At 28.9% G+C, this 26,847-nt stretch overlaps 1 protein-coding gene and 1 long non-coding RNA gene across 3 annotated transcripts; one reads left to right on the top strand and one right to left on the bottom strand.

The window, feature by feature from the left end:
* Positions 1-343: 343 nt before the first annotated feature.
* Positions 344-16,864, bottom strand: LOC118068539 (43 kDa receptor-associated protein of the synapse homolog). Of its 2 annotated transcripts, XM_035086015.1 has the most exons (11): positions 16,747-16,864; positions 15,964-16,493; positions 13,313-13,529; positions 5,943-6,094; positions 2,805-2,951; positions 2,429-2,588; positions 1,985-2,185; positions 1,724-1,822; positions 1,342-1,548; positions 684-883; positions 344-603 (listed from the first exon to the last, which is right to left on the bottom strand). In XM_035086015.1, exons 2-11 carry the CDS (start codon positions 15,999-16,001, stop codon positions 405-407), a joined length of 1,620 nt encoding a protein of 539 aa, XP_034941906.1. In that variant the 5' UTR covers positions 16,002-16,493; positions 16,747-16,864; the 3' UTR covers positions 344-404. The 2 variants fall into 2 exon arrangements, with proteins under 2 accessions (XP_034941906.1, XP_034941907.1); XM_035086016.1 differs by lacking the exon at positions 16,747-16,864 and having other exon boundaries at positions 405-603; positions 1,342-1,533; positions 15,964-16,001.
* On the top strand, positions 9,500-11,729 carry LOC118068540 (uncharacterized). Its single transcript, XR_004690522.1, has 4 exons — positions 9,500-9,707; positions 9,782-10,453; positions 11,113-11,214; positions 11,313-11,729. It is a non-coding gene; the product is annotated as an uncharacterized lncRNA (long non-coding RNA).
* Positions 16,865-26,847: the final 9,983 nt, after the last annotated feature.

Raw genomic sequence — 26,847 nt, 5'->3', positions numbered from 1 at the left:
ATTTTATTTAAATAGTAACGATAACATTTTTTTACTTGTTCAAATATTCATGTGAGTTATTAAGGACGTTTCTTTGAAAAATGGTTTAAAACTCAATTACATTTATCTCTTCAATTAAAAATTTACCTGTGTTTACTAATTTTTGTTCTATACATGTAAATATGTTAGGACTAGTTAGAATATGATTAAAAAACTTTTCATTTACATTATTTAAAATTTAATTAGGTAAAAAACTTGTTTGAAAAATAATTGACGTAATTATTTTTTTAAATATAAAATCAGTAAAAGTTTTTAAAATTAATAAATAACTAATACTTTGCTGATAAAAAATTCATCAGCGAATTCATAGAATATTTCAATAAACAAAAATGAATTTTAAGTTTATATTGTAATAAAGGAAATATTTAAACACTGCTTGTAGCATGACAATCTTCCAAAGTGACCAGACTACTAGCTTTCAAAGAAGCTAAACTAAGTGAACTCTGATTCAGTTCATGAGAATCGTCACAGTGAAGATAAAGACGTGAGCTCACTGATTTATGACAATCAGGACAAAGACGTTTCTTCTTCTTATCACGTCTTTTTAGAATATCATATGCACATCTAAAAAAATTCCAATAAATCCAAATAGATTAGTAATTTCTTTCATAAATTTTATTAATATAGTTTTGAATAATAAATACCGAGCATGTAAAATGTGTGAGCATGGTAATGCTTCAAGAGTATCAGCTTCCAAGCCAAAAGGTTCATTGCATCCACCACATCTAAGCTCTAGATCCTCCTCTGTGGCTAAAGCTATTCTTTCATGATGACTTTTTTGTTCTTCATCACCCAGAGAACCGTAGATCCGTGATAGTCTGCATCGTACTGTTCTTACCAAGAGCTAAAACATTAAGACAATATATCTTCTTTTTCCGACTTTTCAAAACAAAAAACAATAGCAATGTGAGTTTTCATCTTGTTTTTAACTCTTTTATACTATCTCGGTATTTTCTTTTTTTCATAAAATATTACACATTTCTCCTCAAGAATTTTTAAGCTATGAAGAAAACATTTTAATGCTCTGTAAACATCTTTAAAAATCTTCAAATAATTTTTTAATATCATTGAGACGTTTTCCAATACTTTTACATTTGTTGTAAATAACTTAAGGGCTTTGGATAAATTTTTCAAACATTTTTCTCCTCTTGAAAGTTAAAAAAAGTTGACCAAGATTGTTGAAGTTATTTAATAAATATCTAAAAGCTTAGCTAACATTGTTTGCGCTTTGAAACAATATTTAATGATCTAATGGTAATTGATAGTCGTGATATATTTTGAAAACATTGGAGATAATGTTACCTTTGCGCCAACTGAACTGGCCACTTCTAGCAATCGCGTGTTGAACTCTAAAGGTCTGCAATCACAAATTCTATGCTGAAGTCTCAAAGCCTCTAAACATCTAGCAGCACCATCCATTGCTTCCATTTGACACAATCGATCTCCAGTCGCTGCAGCAGATTTCATGGCACTTTCATACTGTCGAAAGGCTTTCTGTAACATATCAAACTTCAATTCCAACTGTATTCCAATAGTCTTTTATGTCAGATAAATCTAGTAATCAAAAGCTCATCAGTTATGTTGTAGCTTTACAATTGGTTTAGGTAAGATCAATGTATTCGATTTCTGGCAAGCTTCATTTTTACTTTTATGGACATTTAGAAAATATTTTTAATCAACTTACATTAATATCTGATTTTGCTCGGTAAATATCTCCCATTATTCGTATACTTCGAGCATAACTTGCTTGGTCTCCTGCAACTAGAGATAATCTTGTCGCTTCCTGACAAACAGACAAGGACATTTTTTTATAACGAAATATTCAAATCCTCAATTAACATTATTCAATGCACAAATATATTTCACTATTTGAGACAAATTTATTTAGTATGAACTTATATTTTATTAATATCTAAAATTATATCAGTTATCAAATAAACTTTACCGAACAATAGTCATGAGCATCACCAAGTTCTCCTTTCTTCCTCAAAGCAGTTGCCATTTGTAATAAGGCAGCACGATGATGTCTAGAATTCAAATCTCCTAGTTGTAAACTTCGGGAGAGATCGTATGCTCTTGACGCATATCTCACACTTTTTTCTGCATCCTGAAGACGGCAAAACAGTTCTGACAGCCCGACATATACCTAGAAGTTAAATTTAATACTCGAAAATATATGACAATAGAGTATATGTACTACTTGTGAATCTAAGAAATATCATTTTATGTTTTCAACTTTAAACATTTTTAGTTTAATATTAATAACAAGCACAGAAATAACAAAAACAATTAAGATGATCGTATTAATATTAATAATTATAATTATAGTAGCAGTACATAAGGTTGACTGAAGATAATTGTAGTTATGTAAAATGGGTTAAACATATACCTGAAGTTCAAGGGATGGATCCTGAATAGAATGAGCAATTTTATGAGCTCTCTGGAAAGCTTCCAGCGCTTTACAGAAGCCGGCTAATTCAAGGTGAACCCTGCCCACCGTTAAATGAACTAATCCAGCTGTAGCACATTGGTCACACTCGTTGTACAGACTAGTTAGATTAATTTAAAAAATAAAAACTAATTATAGTTACAATAAACATATTAGTGCGAAGTTCACATTCAAAAATATTTATCATTCATGAATTCAGTAATTTATTTTACAATTAATTCATGAATTAATTAACATAAAAGAGTAAGGTTTATTCTATTGTAACAAGTGATTGTTGTAAGCAATTAAAATGCTACAATTTTGAAGCACTGTTTACCTGTGTCTGGCATAAGCTAATGCTCGTTCTAGTGCTCCAAGTCTCTCGTGGGCTCTTGCTAAATTCAAATAAGCCTCAGCTCGCATGTTAGGGGAGTCTAGGTCATCAGAAATACTCAATTGCCTGTGAGCGAAGTCTATACTATCTCTGTAAAACAAATGATTACAGCTAATTTTAGTTTTATTTGTTTCATTTATCTCCACAAGTACAAGCAATTATGCTATTCAAAAGCTTTGATTGTTAACTGGTTAAATACTTCAACAAACTATTGTTTTCGATGACCATTTCACAATAATTGTTGATAATTGGATTCGCAGAAACTATCAATGTCAATAACATAAATATTTGATAGCATTATTTAGTTGCTATTATTTTAGAATAATTCATTTTAGAAGATGCTTTTGTATTCAATCAAGTACAGGATTGATATTGAGTTTAAACAGTTTTAGTGTTAGTAAAAGCAATTCTATCATTGAACTTAATTGTAGCATTCAATGGCAATACCACAATGCTTCTATTTTCTGTCTATTCGCGTAATGACAAAATGAATAAATTATTCGTGTTCTCACTAGTCAGACTGTTGTGTCTGTTCGTAGCACATGTGGCTATTCCTTAATGAATCCTAACGTCACATGAGATTTTACAGTGTTCAGAATTGCAGATAAATGCTCACTTCAGCTTGGATTACCACAGTGCTATTAGCACACCCAAGGGAATATAATGTCCTTGATGTCCTCAGACCACAAAACGGATTTACTTAGAACTTATGATGACGTAATTTGTAATTTCTCCCTGATAAATTTATTTACTTTTCATTGTTGATTTAAAGCCGCTCTTTTGTTCTCTATACCTAGGATGAGTTCAAGTTTTATTTAATTGATACTCAACATTACTGTTATTCTCAGAAAGATTAATTCCGGTACGTGTGATAATATTTTATTCCTCAATTATTTCGTGTTTAGATAATAATTAAAAAAAAATATATGTGGCTTCTTTAGTGGTAAATCGAGTGATCTTGTGATATTAATCAAATTATTAATCATAGGTCGAAAACAAGAGTGTTGACTTGTCAGAAGTTTATTGGCAGTGTAAACCTAACAGAACTTGTTAACTCAGTAAATAACTTCAATGTATACTCATATAATAGAAACTAGGGCAAGTTGTTGCAATTTTTATACCGTGATTTTTATTATATTAATTTCTTTTTTTAAATGAAAAATTTAATTAGTTCATTATTATTAGTTAATAATATTCTGGTCAATAAAAAATTAATCAATAACATTTTTTTATTTAAAATCAAAAAAAATTTTATTATGCATTTTTTGGAGAAACTTTATTATTCATAACTCATTTCTCTGTAGAAAGAAGGAATTTTTTTATCACTGCACTATGTCAAATTTGCCAATTTCCTTCTCTTCAAGAATTCGCGACACCTTGATTTTTTATTACTATGAAAGAAAGTACAGGATATGAAGTCTAAAATGATGACAAATTGAGATAGAATCATAATAAAGGAGAGAAAAAGAACTTTTTTTTTGTAGAGTTAGTAGGTTATTGAAAACTTTTCGCGTGTTTGCACACTTGGAATGGAATCTCAAGGCATTCAACAGGACGCCGGAAGGTGGTAAGTGCTGCACCATGTACTATTTGTCAATATCGGTCAGTACTGGTCAATGGTATTTGCCAATAGGTATTTGTGGTTTCTATACCATCTCATATACTTAAGCTCTCTATCTCTGTTAGTATACTATAGAAGCTCTTCAACGTCAACGTTGCAATCTAGTATTCAACAAAAGTATTTCTGCGAGTTTACTTGAATACAAGAAAAAGGTTTTAAAAGTACTCTGTTCGAAAAAATAGAACTATGGAGATGAAGGCGTTCAAGAGAAAAATGGAAATGTATTGATAAAAAAAGAAACGAGTTGTAGATAATCGTTGGAATCGTATCAGTAAATTTTCAATCTAAAAAAAAAGACTCCAGATATTTTGTGAGAATTTTTTATCCAAAATCCCCGAAACAATTTTTTTTGTTGTAATAAAAAAGTATACATAAAATTGGAAGTTAAAGGATTTTATAAAGCAGCTAAAAGAAATCTCTCACATTCGTGAGATAGGTAAAAGTTTTGCTTTTATGGACACTAGAGTGAAAAAGAACTCTTTAAACAATAACAAAAAATGACTTTATTTGAAATATAGATTGATTCATGCATACAAAAGACGTGCTTGATAAAACGACTGTAGAGATATAAAATAGGAATAAAATGCAAAATACAATTGAGTTTCTTTCTTTAAATGTTTCTGGAGGTTGAAACTAAATTTATACAGAATATTTGAATGAATGGAAAAAAAATTTACACTGTATAAACTATATCATAATAAAAATGTTCGACAGCTTTTTTTCAATTTCAATCATCTCGAATCGTTAGAAAAAGATTTTTCAGGTAGAAATTTTTTAATTGATTTACATGAAAACGATTCGTTGATGCTATTCATGATTAGAATCATGAATAAATCAAACTGCAAACAACAGAATTTGGAAATAGATACAAAAAAATTCAGTATAAAATGTAAAGAATAAAAAAATAGCAGTGAAATTTGGAAAATCTGACATTTTACATTTCTTTATCAAAATAAATTTTATATTTGTTATCCAATAAAATTAAGTGAAGCAAGTGATGAATTTATGATCGACTTGAGGTTTAGAAGAGCTTCTTATTCATATGAAGATGATCCTCAAACATGCATTGTTTCAAACTTATATCAAAAACGTGTCTAAAAAGAGGAATCAAAATTAGTTCAGCAAACTTTTTATGAGATAAAATTAAATCTTTTCATTAATGTATTATACAGTCATGATAAAAATAACTTAATCGATTCTTTAGCTTTAAAAATTAATCAATCACAGTTTTTAAAAATATTTGTTATTCAAATAGATACTGAAGTCTTAATTTTTCCAATAGAATTTTATTTCTTTCTATTTTTAGTTTTTTTAATATTTAAAAAAATATGAAACTAATTAAGTGGCCTAATTAAAACTTTAGCAACCTGTTAACTTTCACGATATACTTAATAGAAATATGAGAGATGAGAGATTGAACACCGTAATTTAAAAAAAATGTTGACTTATCTACTATATACCTATATTTTCCCCAATCCATGTAAGCTTGATAAAGATATCCCAACAGGGTAAATTTGTCTTCACGTTGTCTGATATTTTTCAATGCACCCCTCCATTTTCGCACTGCTGCTTGCTGCTTATGTGCTCGATACAATTTTAAACCTTGTTCTACCTGAAACATAGCACAATGCAATAATAAATAAAAAATGAGTTAAAGAGAAGTCAAGAGAAAAATTCATGTACAAAAATAAAAATAAATGTATTGATCATCGATATGCATTTATTTTGCTATAAAGAGCTTTTTTGTCTATTTTTTATATATTTATATTAACCATATACACGTATTAGTCAATCTATATTGAAAGAATAGTCGAGAAAAAAATTGACAGAATATAATAATACCTTTAAGTGAACTGTCGTTTTACACAATATCAACTGAATATCCTAGTATATTGCTCTGCAAGTGTTTCGTCTATTCTACTAGAGATATATGTCAAGGATGCTTTTAGTTTGATGTGTCTTTTTTCTGGTAAATTGCTTGCATTTATTAAAATGTTTTTCATTGTCTAACCCATTGTTTCTTTTCCTTCTCTTATTTCATAGCATTTTAAGCTATTTGCAATGTTTCTATAATAATTATAATATTTACATAAAGATTAATTAAATTTTTTATAATTCTTTTTATTTTTTAACATCTTAGGTATCGTTTGATGCAAATAATTAAATCTATTAAGTTTTAGAAGGCAACTCTTTCTAAAACTAATACAATTAACTTCAACAAGTCTTTAAAGTTCTTCAAATGTTCCTTCAACTGTCGTCTGACTTTTCAATTTTACGCTTGATAAATTACATAGATTTGTGGAGAAGAATCTTCAGTAGAAAATACTGATTAATTTTAACTGAATATCATTTTTCAAAAAATTCAATTCTCAGTTTAATTTAATTTTATTAAATTGATTACATTAAATTAATTAATGATTATCAAAGTGGAAGAAATTCTAAAATACTAAAAAGATTAAACTCAATGAAGTAAGTAGAACATGAATATAATGACCAAGTATACAGTTGAAAGTGCATAGAGAGAGACTAAGAGCTTCGTCTACAAGTAAAAAAGTTCGAAAAGCTGCTTCAAGAGTAAAAGAAGAGACAGTTTAAGTACTTTTAAATCCTAGTTCTTGTTGACAATTTTTTTCTATCAACTATGTTGCAAATGATCTCTAATATGCTTCAATCTATAAGTCAATAGTTTTATTATTGAATAAATATTTATAATTAAATCAACAAACTTATAAATATCAAAATGTCCTTGATTGTTTTTTTTTCTTTTATAAATATCTCAGGGTCCTTAATATTTTTCAATATTATCTTCATTTTAATGATCATAAAGATATCTTTTCATCATCCTATAAATAGAATCAAGGTAGGTACCAATCAGCAAATTAATTAAGCTCTGAACTATTCCAGTGTTAGTATGTATTTATAAAAGCAGAAATGTATTCATTTTCTATTAAATTAAAATAATCAACCAGAAACATTCTATTTTAGTCTAGGTAACATTCACAACAAACCTAAGGATTGTTAGGTCACGAATTGGGACACTTACCCTATGGAATCTAAACTTACAATGGCATATTTCAGTGCAAGGTTACATTTCAATGGTAAATACATAACATACTTCATGGTAGAATCTATTATAGGTCAAGTTTCTCTGATGTTTACCAGCTCATTTAATAAATGAATGTGAAGAAAGTTGACATTGAAGGTTTTATCTGATTTCCTTTATATCCAATCATATTAAACACGTGTAGAATATTCAACTCTTACGCAATGTGGCCGATTATCACGCAAGGATTGGAATAAAGATGAAGGTTTGCTTGAGAGGGAAGGAAGGAAGGTCGTATCGATTCAACCCTGAACTTTATCCTCAGGTAATTCATGAGCACAAGGTATAGCATAAATATAGTAGGGTAGTAGAGAAAATATGAATTACAAAAAAGAGTTTAAAGAGTAATCTTGAAATATAAATCACTTAGGAATTTTTCTTTTTTATGAAGAATTGAGTAATTAACTGGAATAGTAGATGAGATACTCAGGTATCATTGAAAGACATGAAAGATTGTCTCTGGCAAGGTTGAATTCCTGCTTTTATTTCGATGAGGTCACATTCAAAAGAACTCCACTTTTAAAATACTACGCGAACTATTGATGAATTTAATGTCAGATCTCTTATCTTTTACTCTTATCTTCATACTTCTATGATACTGATAAAATAGTTTCTAATCATATTAAGAGTTATTGATAAAATAAAATATTTTTCTTTCTTTTTTGATAAAATATATATGAGGGAATATAGAGCATCTGTGCGTTAAGTATATTTTAATGTTTCAACATCAATTATCTTACCTTGATAGTTCAGCGATCATAAATTTCCATCAATCTATCACCCTATTTTCGAGCAAAAATTTTGCGGAGCTCACGTTTAGCTTAGATTCCAATACATAGCGGGAAATAAATATCGATAATACAATGTATTTGTTGGAACAAAATTCTTCAATACAATATTGATAAAAATATTGAAAAACTGATTTTCATAAAACATGCATTTTTTTAGATTTTCGTATAAATTTCTTCGTCCGCAAATCAATACGGATTATGATCGGTTATCAATAAACCTTGAATTAATCACCAATAGTTGACCGTTCAAATTTTTACAAAATTTTTATCATTCTATTTTAAACAACGAAACATATGAAAATATTTTATAATCTGTTGATCTGAAAAAAATATTCAAACAAAAATTTCTTTTGATGACTCATTTGATTTTAATGTTCTGTAGATTCTGTAATCTATGTATTTAACCTGTTTTATTGTACCTTTATTCAATTGATAATAGTCTATAAGCATTCAGGCCAATTTTGAAGAATATTAATCTCTTTACTTTGACCTCTCCAAGTAAAACCATTTACATCGATCCAACAGTCGAGCACGCAACCACCCAAACAACTGGGCCAAGTTCGTCGATTTTCTCTTTTCGTCTTTTTCTCATTCTTCGCGATGATGTCTGATGTCGATATTTACCCTCGACCCTTTTGTCTTTCTCATCGACCTTTCGTGTAGGTGCAAGATTGCTTTATCAACTTGCGGCCCAGTTTCTTTTTTGGATTCCAGCTAAACTTTTCTCTATCTACAAGCTCGTTTCTACTTTAACGTTTCTTTTTAAGGCTGTGCTAGTAACGTTGAGAAACGGCGAAAAAGAATGAAGATACTGAGAGAGCTTATTTTCAACAAAGAAATGGAACTTCAATTTCAAAGGCTTTTTTAGCTCAAGAAAAGACTATTTTACCTGAAAAAAATCATTTCGGAGATAAATAAAATGAATGGAACAAATTTGTTACTTTGCATATTCAATTAGAAATTTAAATAATTTATTTCCATTTAAAATATAATCCCTTAATAGTGAAGTATTTTTTGTTTAATAATTTATAAATTAAATTACGTTATTACTTGATCAATCTAAGTTATTATTCAAAGTCTAGAGAGCACTTACTATAATAAATTGACCATACTATATATTCACATATGATTGTCAAGCATAGTGGTGTCGAAAGTATAGAATGTTTTGATACAACAAAGCCGGTACTGCCATTCATATGATGACGCATAACATCAACTGATTTCGTCAATTTGTGTAAAATTTTTCCTAAGGCATTGACTGAAAATAGTGGAATATTCGTAGTTATAGATCAACAGTGAGAATTTTGGTTTTGAACATTGTGAACAGAACAGTAAATATACATATACCTTCAATCAACTTGTTATTGCATCAGCTAAAATAACTTTCGTTTCTGTGTTCCGTTAGGTTTATTGAAGAATAATGGATCAACTGCGAACATTTAAATTTTACCTCGATGGAAATTTGATAACACCACGTGATTTGCACTACAACTTTAGAACTAAAGTGCTTACGTATAATATCGAAATCGAAATTGGTTATTTGGACAAAAATGATGGACGTTTTCACTTCACAGCTGACTTTCATACAAACGTCATTTGTGATATCGGACTAGATAAAAAAAAGAAAAGTATCGTATCTAATACGTTTTCAAATAGCATCTTATTTGATGGATTCTCAGATGCAGATACGGGTAACGAACAGACCAAGTCAATTTTTCTGAAATCACTTCGAAAAATAAATGAATTGACAGATGATCCAAATCAAATCAAACGTGCTGAAGAACAGAATCCTGAAATTCATATTGATATTTTTAAATCTCAAAGTAATCAGATATTCAATAAACTAAATTTAGGGACTTCTTCTAATGGTAATAAAATATTTTTATTTGGCAATTCGAGTTGTACATTCGGAAGTACTTCTAAAACATCCGAAGGTATTTCAAAGCCTGTATTTGTTGAGACATCACAAGTTAATACTTCTACATGGAAAACAGTTGATTGTACAAAAGAGGAGAAAATAATGACTGTAAAAGTCATAATTATTATTGTTGAGAAAGCTGAAGACAAAACATTTAAAGTAATATAAATTAAAAATTGTTAATTATTGTTCTATATTTTTATTAACTTATCTTCATAAAATATCAATATGTTATTGAGATATTCTTCTATATAAAAATAAATAATTCCATAATTGAAAATATTTTTCTCTTTTGATATTGTAGTGTTTTTATAATTTTTGCAATTTCCAAAAAATATAAATCAATTATAGAAAATATTTAACTATTTCCAATTACGTTTTATAAATTAAATCTATTGAATTTATGTGAATAAATTAAATATATTAAAATACATAAAATTATTCTATTTTTTTTTATAATATTTTTAAAAAATATGTAAGACGCCTCGAGCGAAAAAAGATAAATACATAAAAGTTTATGGACTGTTACATCGTAGCTACCCTACACCAATTCGGTGTTGAAATTACACTGACATTAATATTCTTACATTTTTATTTTAAATTTTAGAACTACTATCTTACTTATTTTTCTTAAATGTAGTAATGGGTATAGCGTCCACATAAATGTTGGGTAAATTAAAAATAAGATAAACATTTTTATTTTACTTATGTAGATATCTCTTTCAAATATTATTATATTCTTTTACTTTTCTTAAACTAATAGTCCAGTAGCCAAAAAAAATACCTAGTTAAACTTTTTATTTTCTCCGCTTCCATAGCAAGAACGGTGATAGACAGGAGGAATAATGAAGATACTATTTTTGTAGAGAATCGAATTCTCTGCGAAAAAGTATGCGAGAGCACCTGTTTATCTAAATCAGGTAAAAAAGTGCAGTGCTCCAAATACGCACTCGAAAATGGACTTTTGAAATCATACTAAAATACCTGCTAACTGTTATGTTTTTCCATTTGATTTTAGGTCCATTATTTCGCCTCGGAAAGGCATTGTCTCCAGCTAGTCTTCACATAACATCTTTTTTGATGGATTCTTTCAAGTATAGAGAATGGTATAGTACAAATCAAGTCGATTTTCTTGAAATCACTTCAGAAAAACCAGTTTTTAAAAAAAACTAATAAACGATCCAGCTTAAATTTAATGTGCCGAAAAATAAAATGCTGAGTTTCATATTAGTATTTTCAAATGCCAACGTAATCAAACTGTACCATCTAATCATCGTTATAAATTAAAAGGAATCGCCAATTTTAGCACACAAACAAGATATTTCAGAGGCTGTATTTGTCAAAACACTACAATTTAATCCTATGAAGTGGACAAAAATCAGTGGCAAGATAATGAAAAAAATTATGAACATGAAATCGTTTTTACAATTATCGAAAAAGTTGGAGATAAAAAATTATATGTAATAGAAGTTTAACATTGTCAACGATCTGTTGTAAATTTTCATTCTTTAAATATATTTGCGTAGCTAAAAAATTGTTTTCATGAAAGTTAAATAATTTTATAAATAAAATAATCCTGCTCTTTCAATACAAGAAGTGTGGCTTCAGTAATTTATATTTAACTGAAAATAAAGATGAAAAATGATGAGAAAAAACTGTGTAAGTAATTGGATGTCACTGTTCAACTTTTGAATTGGAATAAATTTTTTACACCTTCTTTTTTGTTGCAGATAAATGTAAGTTGCAAAAAAAATCTTCATTTTATTTACGTAGAAATCGCTTTTATTTTCTTATATTTTTTTTTTCTTTTCTCATTTTTCTCTTATTCTTTAAGCCTTGTCATCCCCGGAGTCCCTTGTCTAACTATATATTGAGACTTTTCCTACAGAAAATATTATCATTGTCCTCAGATCTTTTTCACCACATATAACCCACGTAAAATGATAAAATATAGAATCTGAATAGTAGAAAAAACTTCATTTATCATTGAATAACTAAAGAAAAAAATTAATGTTATCATTATACTCTTTATTTGACTTCAATTGATGCGAAAATGATATATGCATTGGTGATATTTTTAATTATTAAAAATTGCCGGAGATGATTCATTTAGCAAGAAGTATATATCGATTAGCGATAAATCAAGCCATAGATAAAAATGATAAATGAAAGTAGGAAGAAAAACGACTATCATTTACAATAGCTTCGATCTTTCCCCTAAGACTTAAGTACATTTTCTTTTTTGCTGACGCTTCTTATTTTTTTTAACTGTCTCAGAATCTGAATCAAAACCACAAAAAATCTTAATTGGTCTTTGTTCTATCATGAATAAAAAATACGACATTCTTTTCTTGTGTAGTAAATTTCATCATAAAAAAATACCAGATCTTTCATTATAATATTTTTCTCCAACTTTTTCAACGATGTTGCTTTTATTATTATGTCTACTACTGCTGTAAACAGCTCCATAAATTGTTAATCATCTTTGAGTTATATAGCATCCATTATTATTTTTCATAACCATTTTCATTACTACTTGTGACAATAACAAAAGCCACAGTAACAAAGAAATAGTGAGTTGTTTACACTCCTCTCAAGAGATGAAGTAGTTCAAAAGCAAAGAAAGTACATAACAGAGAATAGGCTCCAATCGAGCATTTCATCGATGTCTGCTATTGGCAACACCGTTCAAACCTTTTAACTCGTCGACAGTTGGTTTCCTTTCTCTTTTACGCCTTACAGTTTTTATTTGCACCTTCACGGTTACTTTCAAGTCATACTTAATTTTTTTCAACTTTTCTTTCACCTCTAGCTATATTTTATACTTTTTCTTATCATATATTATACATAAAATCCTCCTCTTATTCTCTTCTCTACATTTTTATCTCCTTATTTTCATCAGAAAAAACCATTTTTTACTCTCCACCACTTTTATATTAATAAAAGTCTATTTGTTTCCTTCATTTCATTTTATTTGAATGATAAAAATTCAAATTAAATTGATTTTTATTCACTTACTCGTCTTCTTGCCAATTGCTGATCGAGTCGATGTCTGCAGCCTATAAGACACTCCCATATTCCAGCTCCAGATCGTCCATTTTGATAGTGAGTGCTTCCATTTCCATTTTGATATCGATAATCTTCTTCAGCGAACTCGTAAACATCCAGAGGAAATCTAGAATCATCTGGACTGCCAAGCAAGGCCGTTGCTGAAAGCTGATGGCTGCCAGAACCTCTGGAAAATAATTAAAAGATCAGAAAAAATTTAATCCACTCACTTTTATGGATTTTCTTTTTCATTATTACATGGATTAAATTACACAATATCGGAAAACCTGTTTATCAGGATTGTTTATTGTGCCAATGTTGTTCTGAGTGAAAGGAATGGCTTGTTTAAATGTGATTCTATTGGCCATGAACCAATACAGGTGCTTTCAGAAGCGTCGACATTTGTATAGAGCAATGGAGAAAGGACACTACAACTGAGATATGAGGGTGGAGAATGGAGACAGAGAATAACTTGGGGACTCTGCTTTACAATACAATGAATATTCTGCTGACACGCCTGACGCTCCCCTATAGTGGAGCATAGTACCATCGTCGAGCTCTTGCATTCAAAATTATCACAACTCGCCACAATGTGGGATGCTTCACGCGACCCGATTCTCCGGATGACTAGTTCTTCGATTCCAACCAACAACTACCGTATATCATCCAATATAATCACTTATTATTCCTATTATCTTTACCCTTTTTCAAGCCGATTGTACTAGAAATTTTCATCAACTTCTTCGGTATGTTCCAAACTTTGGTTGAGAAGTGAGTGTATTTGACAATGGACCAGATATTTGTTTGTATGAATGTATAATTATCATTATCAAGCTCTAATTACCATCCCTAACTAAAGATAAAGTTGATTTTATAATATTTTATATCAGTTTTTACTAATGTATTAATAAATTTTCTGATATAATAATCAACTATGTGAGAGCTTTTGTAACATTCAATAGAATTAACTGAAAATAAACTTTTTGCCATGAAATGTGTAATAAATTAAAAATATAATTCTACAGATGAAATAATCAGAGAACATTAATTCTTCTATTTTAGTAATAATTATTGATTTAACTTGTAATTTTCAATTGAAGATAATTATAATAATTCCTTAACATTTTTCGCAAATGATCATCAATAAAAAACACCAATCAATATCTGCTATACAATTTGTACTCTTTGTTATTTTTCAAAAACTTTTTACTGAAGTTTACGACACAATAATACAAAAAAGATTACTAATCAGGAAGTTAATCAGGATATTTATGAAATTAAAACAGTTTTTATCCAAATTTTTTGTCCATGTGGTATGTTAGTTCTGGTTGAGCAAAGAGAATGTATAGATAAAGATAAAGGACTGTTGGCTGATTGCCCAGGAGTCCGAGTTTGTGAACTTGTGGCATTGGCTATTCTAGACACGGGGATGGAATCACGCTTTGAGCCTCTTTTCTCTTCTGTCATTTTCAAGCCTCTGCAATGCGACTGCTGCAGCCTCGAAAGTATCTAATAAATCATATTATGTATTTTTTGTTTAGATACTTTTCGTGAAGGCGGAAACAAATGATAGTTATTAAAGTATCATATAGTAAACTCATCAAAAATATACATCCATAAAATGAACACTCTTACTTTTATTAGTGAATTTTTATATCATGTCGATGTAGAGGATATAATCCTTGAACTATGACGTTAAAAAATCTCTCTTGTTAAAGTATTTTTGTCCGTGGAATAAACTGGACTTTTATGATATGACAGCTCGTTAAATTTACTGTGAGTGTACTCAGAACAAATTCAAGTGTTTAATAAACTTGAAGTGTTTCTTTGTATTACTTAATGTCGCAAAAATGTAAATAAATATTTTTAATTGTGTTTTTAATTTTAAAAAATAACTGCAATATTAAACTGCCATTTTTCGCAAAATTTAAAAGCCACTGAAAAATATTCAACAATTTATTTTAATAAATTAATGAAACTCTCCTAAATTTCAAGTATTTTTTATACTCTCGAATTACTGACGTCAATGAATCAATGTAATACTTTGTAATTAAATTAATTAAAGTTTATTTTAAACTTATTTAAATTTTTTCTTCGATGATATATCACTCAATTAAAACAAAAAAATTTTTTATTAAATTAACAATTTTTTCTATGCTCTTTAATTGGTAAAAAAATGTTGCATAATTCTTCATTGAATTTGTGAACAAACTTTATCTACTTCTTAAGTGTTTTCTGTGCTCTTAATTTATCGACGTCAATGAAAGAATGCAAGACCTATTACTTTAATTAATCAAGTTAATTTTAAGCTTACGTAGATTATCGAAAATATTCTTCAAAATTTCATAAAATTTATTTTAACTAGTTTAATTTATTAACCATTCCATCACAAAGTTCTGCAATTAATATTGAAAATAAATTTTCATTATGCCTTAAAGAGCTTTAAAGGAAAAATCTAATGCTTATCTCCTTTGAAAATCATGTTAAAAGCATAAATTTTTATCTATACACTGATATGTGTAGATAAATGTCACTTAACATTGCAGTGATCTCAAAGTGATTCGTTAACTCTTGTAATAAGAGCAGTTTAATTAATAGGTAAGATGAAATTTAATACAAACCCGAGATAATTCTTGGACGCAACAGACTCCCATGACATGGCTGTACCTCTTCTGCTTTTGTTCCACTCCAACTCGTTCGAATCCTCTTCTTCTCCCTGCGTCCCCCAGTTCCAATCTCATCTCTCTTTAGTGTCATTATCTCCAACACCACTACTACACGTACATGCCACACTTAGGCAATACATGCCAATTTCACTTTTAAATCAACACTTGTCACCACCAAATTTACTTCTTTCTACTTCAATCCACGTTTGTTTTCTATGATTTACTACAACACTTGTTTTATCGTAATGTAAAATAATACTATGATGTACTACTTTTTCCCTAATTCTTATTTTCTTCTCCACGTTTGTAAATTATCTCCAACAAAAATGTGACAATTTCCAGCTTTGAATCACTTGCAAATGTATCCAGCTGACACATAAGTCCCAGATATCATTTTACAGTGCATTCTACCCAGCCTTCGTTTCATTTAAAAATGTGCAAAAATTTTTTCGCTCTACTTTTATTCAAAATGCTTGAAAAAATAACTGAAATAAGAATAAAAATTATTGTTAAAATGATTACAATTCATTTTTAATGGCTGAAAACGAAAAAATTCTGAACGTCTGACTAAAATTTCTCTGTACTACTTGCCTTTCTTCTTATTTATTTTATTTTCAAAAAATGGAAATTTTTATTAAAGATAATGAATATATGCAAGTAATTATACCCTCGTATAAGATAATTTTTTAGCATATTATTGTCTTTTACTATTATTATGATGATTATGACGATACTAACAAAGATATATTTTTGTTTGCAATCCTCTTCTTGTCTTCTTGCTTTAATCACTTCTCTCGTAGCTAAAAGATAGAATTGTCTACTGAGTCGCGTTTCACCTCGTTGCGTTTCACAAATTGTGCTGAGGTTTAATTACTCTGCTTGTTATCACATTTTATCATTTCTTATGAGTACTAATAAAATTTTTCTACTTATTTTAAACAAGAGGTCGTGGTCTCTTTGTTGCATTTCTTTCTTTGCTCTCTTTGCGTTACTTCTTTATTAAGCTTTTTTTTGCCTTAAAAAAAAATATAAATAGCCTTGAGGAATTTGCATCTTATCGCTTACTCTTACAAATCTTGATCACTCAATCTCGTTTTTATTATACTTTTTAATAAATCTATTTATAAATCATCATTATAAATGAAATAATTAAAGTTAATTAAATTTATTTATAATTCAATAAACTGAAAAACAGTTTATCAGGATTAAAGAATTATTTAAAGAGAGTTATTACAAATGAACAAGAAAGAAACGTTTGACTTTATTTTTATACAGAGTCCTTTTTAAATTCACTCAACCTGTCGACTCAATGTTTCACGAAAGCTTTATAATTGGATGTTCATTTGCGAATTTCTAGAGCAAAAATTATACTTTTATAATTCAACATGAAAAAGAAAAATATCAAAAAGAAAAAAAAATTAATTAAAAAAAAAGAATAATAGCGTTATATTCTTTTGTTAATTTCAAGTAAATTGAGCTTAGAATTGCTGAAGCTAGGAAAAATTCCGAGCGAAAGAGTAAGAATAATATTTGGGGCGGGGTTGATGAAACTTTTCGGGCGCCTTTCGCTTACGCTAATTAACTCACTTGCTTTTTTTTCAATATTAAAAACTCCTAATTTTATATTTTAGTATTTCCCTTACTATGATACTGATTCACGAACTAAATAAAAAAAAATATATATACTCACTTATTTATTATTTTATAAAAATATGAATGGTCAATTTATTATTATTTTGATTAAAAAACTTTTTAATGCACTTGAATTTTTAATTTCACTTATTATTAGGACATTTGATTCCTATTATATTTAGCTGTTTAATTAAATCGATTAGAAAATAAAAGAATAATGTGTGAAAGTTTTACGAATTCGTATAAATAGCCGAGAGATCAAGGAACGTAAGTAAATGGTGCGACGGTCGAGGGAGAACTGTCGCGCCAGAGCCGCAGCAGCCCGCAACTTTGCCACCCCTTCTCTCAATTCACCCCTCTTTTCGTCATGGCCTTCTTCTCGGTCAGCCAGAGCTTCGCCTACATCTCGTTATCCACCCTAGGCTACTATCGGTAAACTTCTTAAGCTGTATCTAAGCTTTAAGATATATAGAAACTAAACATCTCGGTTTATCATGAGGCATATGACCTTTGAAGTATCTCCCTGGGGGTGCGACGATATGAGAATACAACCAGAATAAGCATCAGGCTAGTGTTTTGGGTAATTTAAGACCAAGAATACGCTTGACTAACATAAGTGGAACAAGGCACAATTCGTCAGACACACTCTCTTCATCCTCTTAAATAATGCAAATGTGGGAGTAAGGGCTTTTATGAGGTGGATATTTTTTTACTTCATCTGGAGATGAATAAACAAATTCTTTCCAAATCACTTATCGATCTGGACTTATTTGATTGATGTTTTTTTTCGAAATATCCTATGTATGAACTTACTGATTAGTTTATTTAGTTAATTATTAAAAACTTTACAGTTTTTTGGAAAAACCCTTTGGTTGTTTATTGAATTTCCAAAAAAAAAGTTTAAAGTGTAATTTATCAAAAAATGTCAAAGTTAATATATCAGTTAGCAAAAAGTAATTTTTAGCAACACCTTTTTTACTGAAGTTTAATGTTAGTTATATATGGTGTGTATATCTGGTAAAGGTAATTATTAGAAAATGTTTGTTATTATTGGATGAAGAGTACTTTGAAATCAGTTTAATACTGAATGATACAGAAGTTGAGTAAAATTGAATATATACCTGTGAGGTATGATTTTGATGTCTGTTTTCACGTGAGAAAATTCAATTAAGCTCTTAAAGCTAAGTTAGCAATATTTTTCACATGTATTTTGAAAAAAATTATTATTGAATTATCTTTTAACTATTAAGAAAGATTGGTGATTTTTAGTTGTTACAAATTTTATTATCATTAACTACCAACATAGAATGATGTAAGGCTTATAAAAATAAATTGTTACATTAATGTGGTTGATGCATCAAGTTTTAAAAATTCAATTTGGTATTTAAATTGACTGAGAATTATTTTTTTTCACTATTCCATCAAATATTCAATAATGAGGCATTTCAATAGCTTGAGGCGTCAATAAGATTTACCTTGCTGCACGTTTTTATTATTTTCTATTTTATTTTCACCCTCTTCTCTATGTTCTACTTTCTCTTACGTTGATTTTACGTTCAACCAGACACGATGTCGTTCGCGTTATCGACGTCATTCATATCCCCAACGATAAAAGATATCAAATCGTTCCAAGTCCTCAGGCGAAAGGTACAAGGACTAAAAATTCAGAAGATGAAATGAAAGTCTCGAGGCAGCAGATTTTCAAGCCTCCCACAGTAATACTGCACTTGTGAGTGTGGATTTCAACGAAAGAAAAATAAGATTTTTGTTTAGATAGAATGAAGACTTTTAAAGAAATGCTTTCTTTGATAAATGCTCCAAAAATCAGTTGAAAATTTTTTTCTTTCCATTTATCTTCATTCTTTGTTCAACATTCGATCAAATTTCCTCGAAGTACTCTATTTAAATCCAATTATTAAAAAAAAAACTTTTAATTCTTTTGTGTCAATTGATTTTTTATTTAAAAATATTTCTTTTATTGAATTTTTCTTTTTATTTTTACCAAACAATAAAAACAAATTTACATAGCTTAATTTTCTATTAAAATTTATCATTTTCCAATTATATTATTATCTGAATGAACAACGAAATCATTTTAAATATTTTCCGGTACTCAAAAAAGCCAGTGAATTCAATCATAAAAATTGAACAAAATTATAAAAAGACAGATTTGAATGGTTCACTTTTTTTAACGCTATTATCGAAAAATTAAAATTCGTTTCAAGTTTGAATAGTGAGTGTTGAGTAAATTGCTTTATCATTTACTCTACTACATCAACGATTATTTTTCGATCAAAAAATTCCAATTACTCCAATACTGTGCCTATTATATCATGAATCTTGCAAATTACATCAAAATAACTAGATTACACTGCCTGCCATAAGATCAGATAATGTAATGCGATTACGAGCTAATTATGGATGGACGTGCATGAAAATATATTGCTTTTGACATCATATATCTTCTATATCTATTCTACGGTACTACAGAATATATTGCGTCGTGTATAATTATACCAAATAAACCAGTAATGCGTTCAATTGAATTCCTCACAAAAGTATCTGAGGCCATTGCTAAAGCCGTGCTCTATTGTGGTCGAGACTTTGAAGAATGGTCAGATTAAGGGAGTTCTAAAAACTACGTAACTCCTTTTACGTAACTCCTATCGATTGAACGAGACAACTTTTTCTTTTACACTAGGAGATAGGTTCATCGAAAGTCAGACGTTACGTCCTATGCTACTTTGTGTCTCGTGGAAAAGGTCTTGTATGAACCTCGCACGTTTCATCTACATACACTAATGAAAGTTCAGTTCAGTTTAGCCTTTTAAGACAAACATATTCCAACTACTCCGACACATTGTTTGCATCTCTTTATTATACAAAGTTAATATCAGTTTTGTACGAGTAGTAATTTATATTCGATAAACGTTGCTAGAGTTGGAAAGAATGTGCACAAAGAGAAATGGATCTATTGACAATGTAATGCTAATACATCTGTAACATATTTTTTCAATATTCAAGGAGGACTTTTTTGTAATTTAGAAGAAAATTTTATAATGAAATGATCGTTATTTATTATTCAAATACTTGCCGAGAAAACTTGTTGAAGAAAAAAAAAGTTTGTAAAATCGATTTATTCGTATCCAATAATGTATTTGTTGTTTATTTAAAAATAATAAATATGTTCTGTCAGAAATATTATCGTGAGATAAATTTATATAGTGTAAAATTGTTCGGGTATATTCCAATACTTTACAGCAATAATATTTTTTTTTTTTATTCTGAAAAGTAGAAAAAAAAACATTAATTTATGTCTATATTTATTCGTATAATGTTCTGCTGTTTGATAAAAACTTATTGGTTATATAATAGTATTTAGCTGTTGGAAAAAAATACAATCGTCTATTATTTAATGAATGTTAATTAAATCTTTGAAGTTAGTTCGTGATTTATCAAAAAAAATTTTAAGTAGAATTATCTAATTTTGTTCAGACACTTTACCATTGCGGTAGATGAAAGAGTTTGAAACAGTAATAAATGTTTCTAACACAATAAACAATTGTGGTATTTTTAATAAAGAGAATTCAGAATATTATTTGTATAAAAATATTTTCTTTAACTACCTGAGAACAGAAAAGAATGTCATAAAAGTTGTCAGAATGTTTTAATAATTTATATTTTTTCCTGCAACAAAAATATACCACGCAATACTTGGAATCAAATTCAATCTACAGGAGGAAAGTTAGTAAAATGCCGTTGAAAGGATAAATTAAAAGTAGCCTGTATGCTTAGGAAATAAAATCTGGAGAATTAATCTACTGAATGGAGATTAGTAAGAAATCTAGAAGACTTTGAAAAGTAAACTTTTGTTTCCTGATATCCTTGATAGGATTTCACTGGTACGATCAAGAGCATCGAATTCAAGTCCTAGTATCCTAGATCCTTGTCGTGTTGATAGAGTAAGATAGAATGGAACATAAGGGGGAACTAAGGGTCCTATAAAAGAGGACGAGGCATTGGCCCCTCGTGAACTTTCAGCTTTGGCAGATGTAGGTGGGTATTCCTGCTCGCCAAATCCTGGAAGGAAGATGGCAAGTGTGAGGGAATGAGGAAGAGAGGGCATGTGACCTGTTTTCCATCCTCGTCAGGTCGGGGTCTAGCAAGAGTCGCGCGTTCCTGATGCGAGGACGCACGAGTATCACCCGAATAAAGCCGAAAGCTTCATAGAGGTGCAAAAGACGGAGAGAGAAAGCAAAATTGGACTCTCTTGTGTTCTGTGCTATGCTCCACTATATATGTACTGATGCAGCCCGACCACGACCTCGCCAGTACGCTCAACATCCTCTGTCCTTATATCAGGGGTGCGCGAGCGCACCATACCTACTTACTGAAAAATTAAATCTCTCGATCTCTTCTCCACCTTCTTACTTTCAACTTCCACCGACTACAAAGACTCCTGCATTTTTTATCAAAGAAATCTCTCTTTTCTTCGTTTTTTGATAATGTATTCAAGGATTATCTGCAATATTGCTTATCACTACTTCAAAATTCAACAACCGGTGTAATAACATGTCATATTAGTCGTATCATATGCAAGAAGAATTTCTATCCATATTTTAATAATTGATATCTTATCTTTTTTTTCTTTTAAAATAAAATAACAAATTAACATATCTTTTATAAAATATCTTTTTTATTAATGAACACTTAAATTAAAAATATTAAAATTAAATTATTTTTTTAGATTCTTTTTTAAATAATTTTCTCTCAACTTTTTGAATACTTAATGATGAAATAATGAACCTAATCAACAAAAACTATCTTGACCGTTACTAATTCGAGTTTAATTTTTATTTAATAATTGATCTCATTCATTATAATAATATTACTGTAACTATCATTTAAGGATCTATGAAATTACATTTAGATATAATATATTCATAATTAATCATCAGTTACTCTTTAGTAATGTATGAATAGGATAAGTTCATCGTTTAGCAATACAATAAAGTTTCGATTTAAACACTGTTCAATTCATCAATCATCACATTATGAGTTATTATCAAAATTGCTTTCATCGTTTTTATTTAATATCATTCATACAAAGTATTTTTTTGGTTAATTTAATTCTAGTAATCTAGAGTATTTTACAATTGAGGAACAATTTAATTTAACAATATCCCGAATATTTAGCTCTTATTGACTTCCGCATTACAGTGCAGTTAATAATCACAGCAAAATCACTAATGGGAATATTACGGTACAGCTGGTAATAGAGACGAGGTGGTTAATTGGTACCTCCATCTTAACACGTATGATGCAAATAAGAACCCTTAATGAGTCACTAATAAGTGGAATTACATATTCATTTCATTTTATGGAGCTGTTTCTAGTAACTATTTTTTTTCATTAACTATTTTAAAAATTCATAATAGCAAAAATATTTTTACAAACTTTTTTTGCTCAAATACAAAAAAATACGAGAATGCTTTAGAATTTTTATTTTTATAATAAAATTACAGAGGTTCAATAACGTAAATACAATTTAATTCTACAGAATATTTTTCTATAATAAAATCAGTTGAATTTTTGTTTATGCTAAAAATGTTGTCGTTTAGTAACTCTTTAGAATACTGTAGTTAATATTAATTTTATTGAAAAAAATTATATTTAACTAGTAATCCATAGTATGTCATATAAAATACATTTAATTTCATTTTTAGAATCAGCTTTCGTATCATTTGAAATATTTACTCTTTGACATTTTGTAAAGTTAAAAAGATGAGAAGACTTTTCAGAAAAATATACTCTTCTTTTATTTAAAATTTTTTTCGTAGTAGTATGATACTTGGAAAAACCATTAGATAAAAGAGTTCTGTTTTTTTTTATATTCTTTATTTTAATCTTTCATGCAATTCAAGGGTTTAATAAAATAAATTTTTTCTTCTTTTTTCTAAAATAACAAAGTTTAACCCATCCCTTTCTATCAAACTGAAAGATCCTTTTTTACTATAAACGATAAAACTACTGTCAGATTTATTTAATAGTATTAAATTGATGTAAATCCATTTAATTTATTTCCCTCGTCTCAATCCAATTTTTATTCGACTTTTTATTTATTTAAAAAATTCCAGGAAAATGTGCACGTGAGATTGAAATATTATTTCGACGCTGATTTAGTAAAGTATGATGAATTGTTTGTTGTAGAATTTATTTTGAATTGACATAACAAGAGGAGTCAAAAAGACTCGAGTGTTTTATGCTTCGGATAAAATTTAACGCTCGACCCAGTTTTAAAAGCCAATGTATCCCGATATTCCCAATAACTCTGAAAAATTGTTCCCTTCTGTCTTGCATTTGTTCATGCGTAACTGTCGACCAACATTTCTTCTATTTCACTCTTTATATGTATTCTCTTCCATCTTTGCGAATTTTTTAAGGATTTATACTTCTTAAATTCTACTAAAGCTGACAAACGGATCTTTTGGTGCTGTTATTTTACTTCAAAGAAACTTGTCAATTCAATGCTATCACTTTAATGGATTTACTGTTGAAATTTTTCAACTTTATTAATTTAACTTTTTTCCTTTACGATACCAAACTAAATTATAAGAAATTTTGAAGTTTTCTTTTCTTCTTTTTTCGATTGAATTTATAATTAATTTCTACAAAAAAAAAGTTCTCCTAATGAAAATCAATAAACTTGTTAGATTTTGAAAAAAAAAAATATTTCAAATAGTTTAACAGTCATTTGTAAACTGACGTAAAAGAGAGATAGCAGAAGAGAGGTTAAATCGATGTCTGACAGGGTGAATTATTGATGAATGCGAATGATAACGAGATTCGAATATGTGTTGTTAACTCATATGTATGTGCAAAAACATCGTTGAATCAGAGAAGATGTAAAATGCATATTCGAAGTAAAGGGATGGAGAAATTTACGGGTGAATCGTTTGGATGCTCGTGGTTGGTATATGCTCATGTGAGCGTAAGTAGATTAACCACAGTCAAAGTACTCTAGAATTGGCAAGTGCGAAAAGTGGCCGCATAATCTCTTGTTTTAGTTGCTATAAACGTAATCAATACTTCCATGCAACTAAATTCCTATTAAAATTGTTTTCTCTTTAACAATAGTTTCGTATTAACGTTGATTCTCTTTTGAGTTTTTATTATGAGATTATAGTAGGGATTAGCGTTCAAAAAACCCATAAAATAATTGAATTGAAGCCAGAAAAATTGTTCGATAAATGAAAGGAAGCTTTTATTTGTATATATAAAAGATGATGATTAGTTTTTCAATTAAAAGATTAATGAATGATTCCAATTAACACCACTTGAATAGGGGTTTAGTTTATTTAAATAATTAGTGTTAATTAAATTATAATAATAAAAAAAAATATTTACTGATCAAATTATAAGAAATATAAATATCAATGAATAGTTAACTTGTTGCTTGAACAATAAATAAATATTTAGTTTACTGAATTTAATTGTATTTAGTAAATAAATTCTATTGTAATGAAAGATTGACCATGTGTAAAATACATAAAATCGTTTTTTTTTTTTTTTTATTTTGAAAAAATTATTAGTTTACATTTTAACTATCATGTTTTTTTAAGTTTACAATCTTATTTGATTCTGATTACTCTGAATGATGCTGATTTAAATTATTTAATGATAATATTATCAAGTTTGAGAATGAAATAAACTCGTAGTCAGAATTGTGACTTGAATTAATACTAGAAGAGAAATAGATGTAAAAAAGATGTGAACGTGAATAAAGACATATCCTGACTCTTCAAAAAATTAGAGCAAAAACATGATGATTTCTAGTACATACTCAAGTGATAAAAAATGCATTAAAAGTTTTACAGTCTACGTGTACACAGTCTGTCAATATAAAAAAACATCATCAAGTATCTAATTCAAATTACCAGAGTGTATCTTTCATTTTTTTTACGAGGGTATAAAATGCAACGAATTTATCGTTCACCGTTCAACCTTTTTAGCATCGTCAACGCTACTGTATACAACCCCCAAGGTGTCAGTTCGACGAGAACAATCACATGACATACAAGCTATAAAATTGAGAAAAAAAACTCGATTTTCAAACTAAATTTATTTATGGTTATTTTTTTATTTAAATTTATGCACTTTTTTCTTTTGACATTCTTATGAGACTAAATTTATTCAACGAAAATTATTAAAAAAAAAAATGTCAATCATGGGTATAAAAAAGAGATAATTCTTTATTTATTAAAAAATATTCAAACATAATTCTAAAACTTGATATTTGTTCAGCTAAGATTTCAATTAATAAATGTTATTATAAAATCTGATGTAATCAAATAGATTAAATGAAATAATATTCTTCAACAAAATAGAATAAAAAAATACAAGATTCCAGAAAACTATCGGAAAAAATCAACATTAATTTCCTAATGATTGGCGTGTGACGATAACCATTAGCAATGTACATCTCCAAGCTGAGTTTTCCGTCTCTTGTCTTTTGGATTGTTGCCAAGATAATTTTAGATTTTATTCGACGCTCAATAGACCATTCTAATTCCCCGAATCTGTGGTGTACACCTTCCCAATTGACGTTGTATTTACATTTGAGGAGTTTATCATCATGAACAGAAAGAGGAAAACTTTTTCCTCTACACAAAAAAATAAACTACTCCTACTAGGACTTCACACTAATAAATTCTATAAAACAAAATGAATGAGTGCAAAAAATACTGATGTTAATGCTAATTTATTTTTAAACATTGCTTGACAAATTTTCATTGAAAATGTCATGCAATTAGTAATGAAACCTCAGAGAGGTGAATGCAAGTAGTTTAGTTCGACTGTTAGCTCCATTGAGTGGAGTTAGTGAGCTGAGAAACGTTTGAAAGTGAATCAGTAAAAGAGTAGGTAGTGCTAATTAATGATAAAAGACCCAACCCATGTAGGAAATTTTGCCAAACTCATGCATCTATGACAAGGTAGTAGGCGGAGTTTATCATGGGTCCGAAGACATTTTCTCGTATTGCAATTGGCCGGGAATTTTAAAAATAGTCAAGACTGGGCTGTGACTGTGACACATGTAACACGTAAATATCCAAACGCATGTCTCCGTGGTCTGGGGTGCCAAGACATCTTTTGAGAGGGAGAAGAGAGTTTGAGATGTGAGAAAGAGACCATGTGCCATCAGACGGA

This window comes from Chelonus insularis, unplaced genomic scaffold (assembly GCF_013357705.1).
Source record: "Chelonus insularis isolate UGA/USDA-ARS -01 unplaced genomic scaffold, ASM1335770v1 contig_3_pilon, whole genome shotgun sequence".
Lineage (NCBI taxonomy): Eukaryota > Metazoa > Arthropoda > Insecta > Hymenoptera > Braconidae > Chelonus > Chelonus insularis.
This window is presented reverse-complemented; position numbering and strand designations above follow the sequence as displayed.

Bases quoted from the DNA above. Each gene is read 5' to 3' on its own strand.
- LOC118068539 (XM_035086015.1), bottom strand. From the start codon at position 16,001: ATGTCATGGGAGTCTGTTGCGTCCAAGAATTATCTCGG. The intron at 13,530-15,963 runs GTTTGTATTAAA...ATTATTTTCCAG, and splicing joins GCGTCCAAGAATTATCTCGG to AGGTTCTGGCAGCCATCAGC. The intron at 604-683 runs GTATTTATTATT...GAATTTTTTTAG, and splicing joins TCACACATTTTACATGCTCG to ATGTGCATATGATATTCTAA.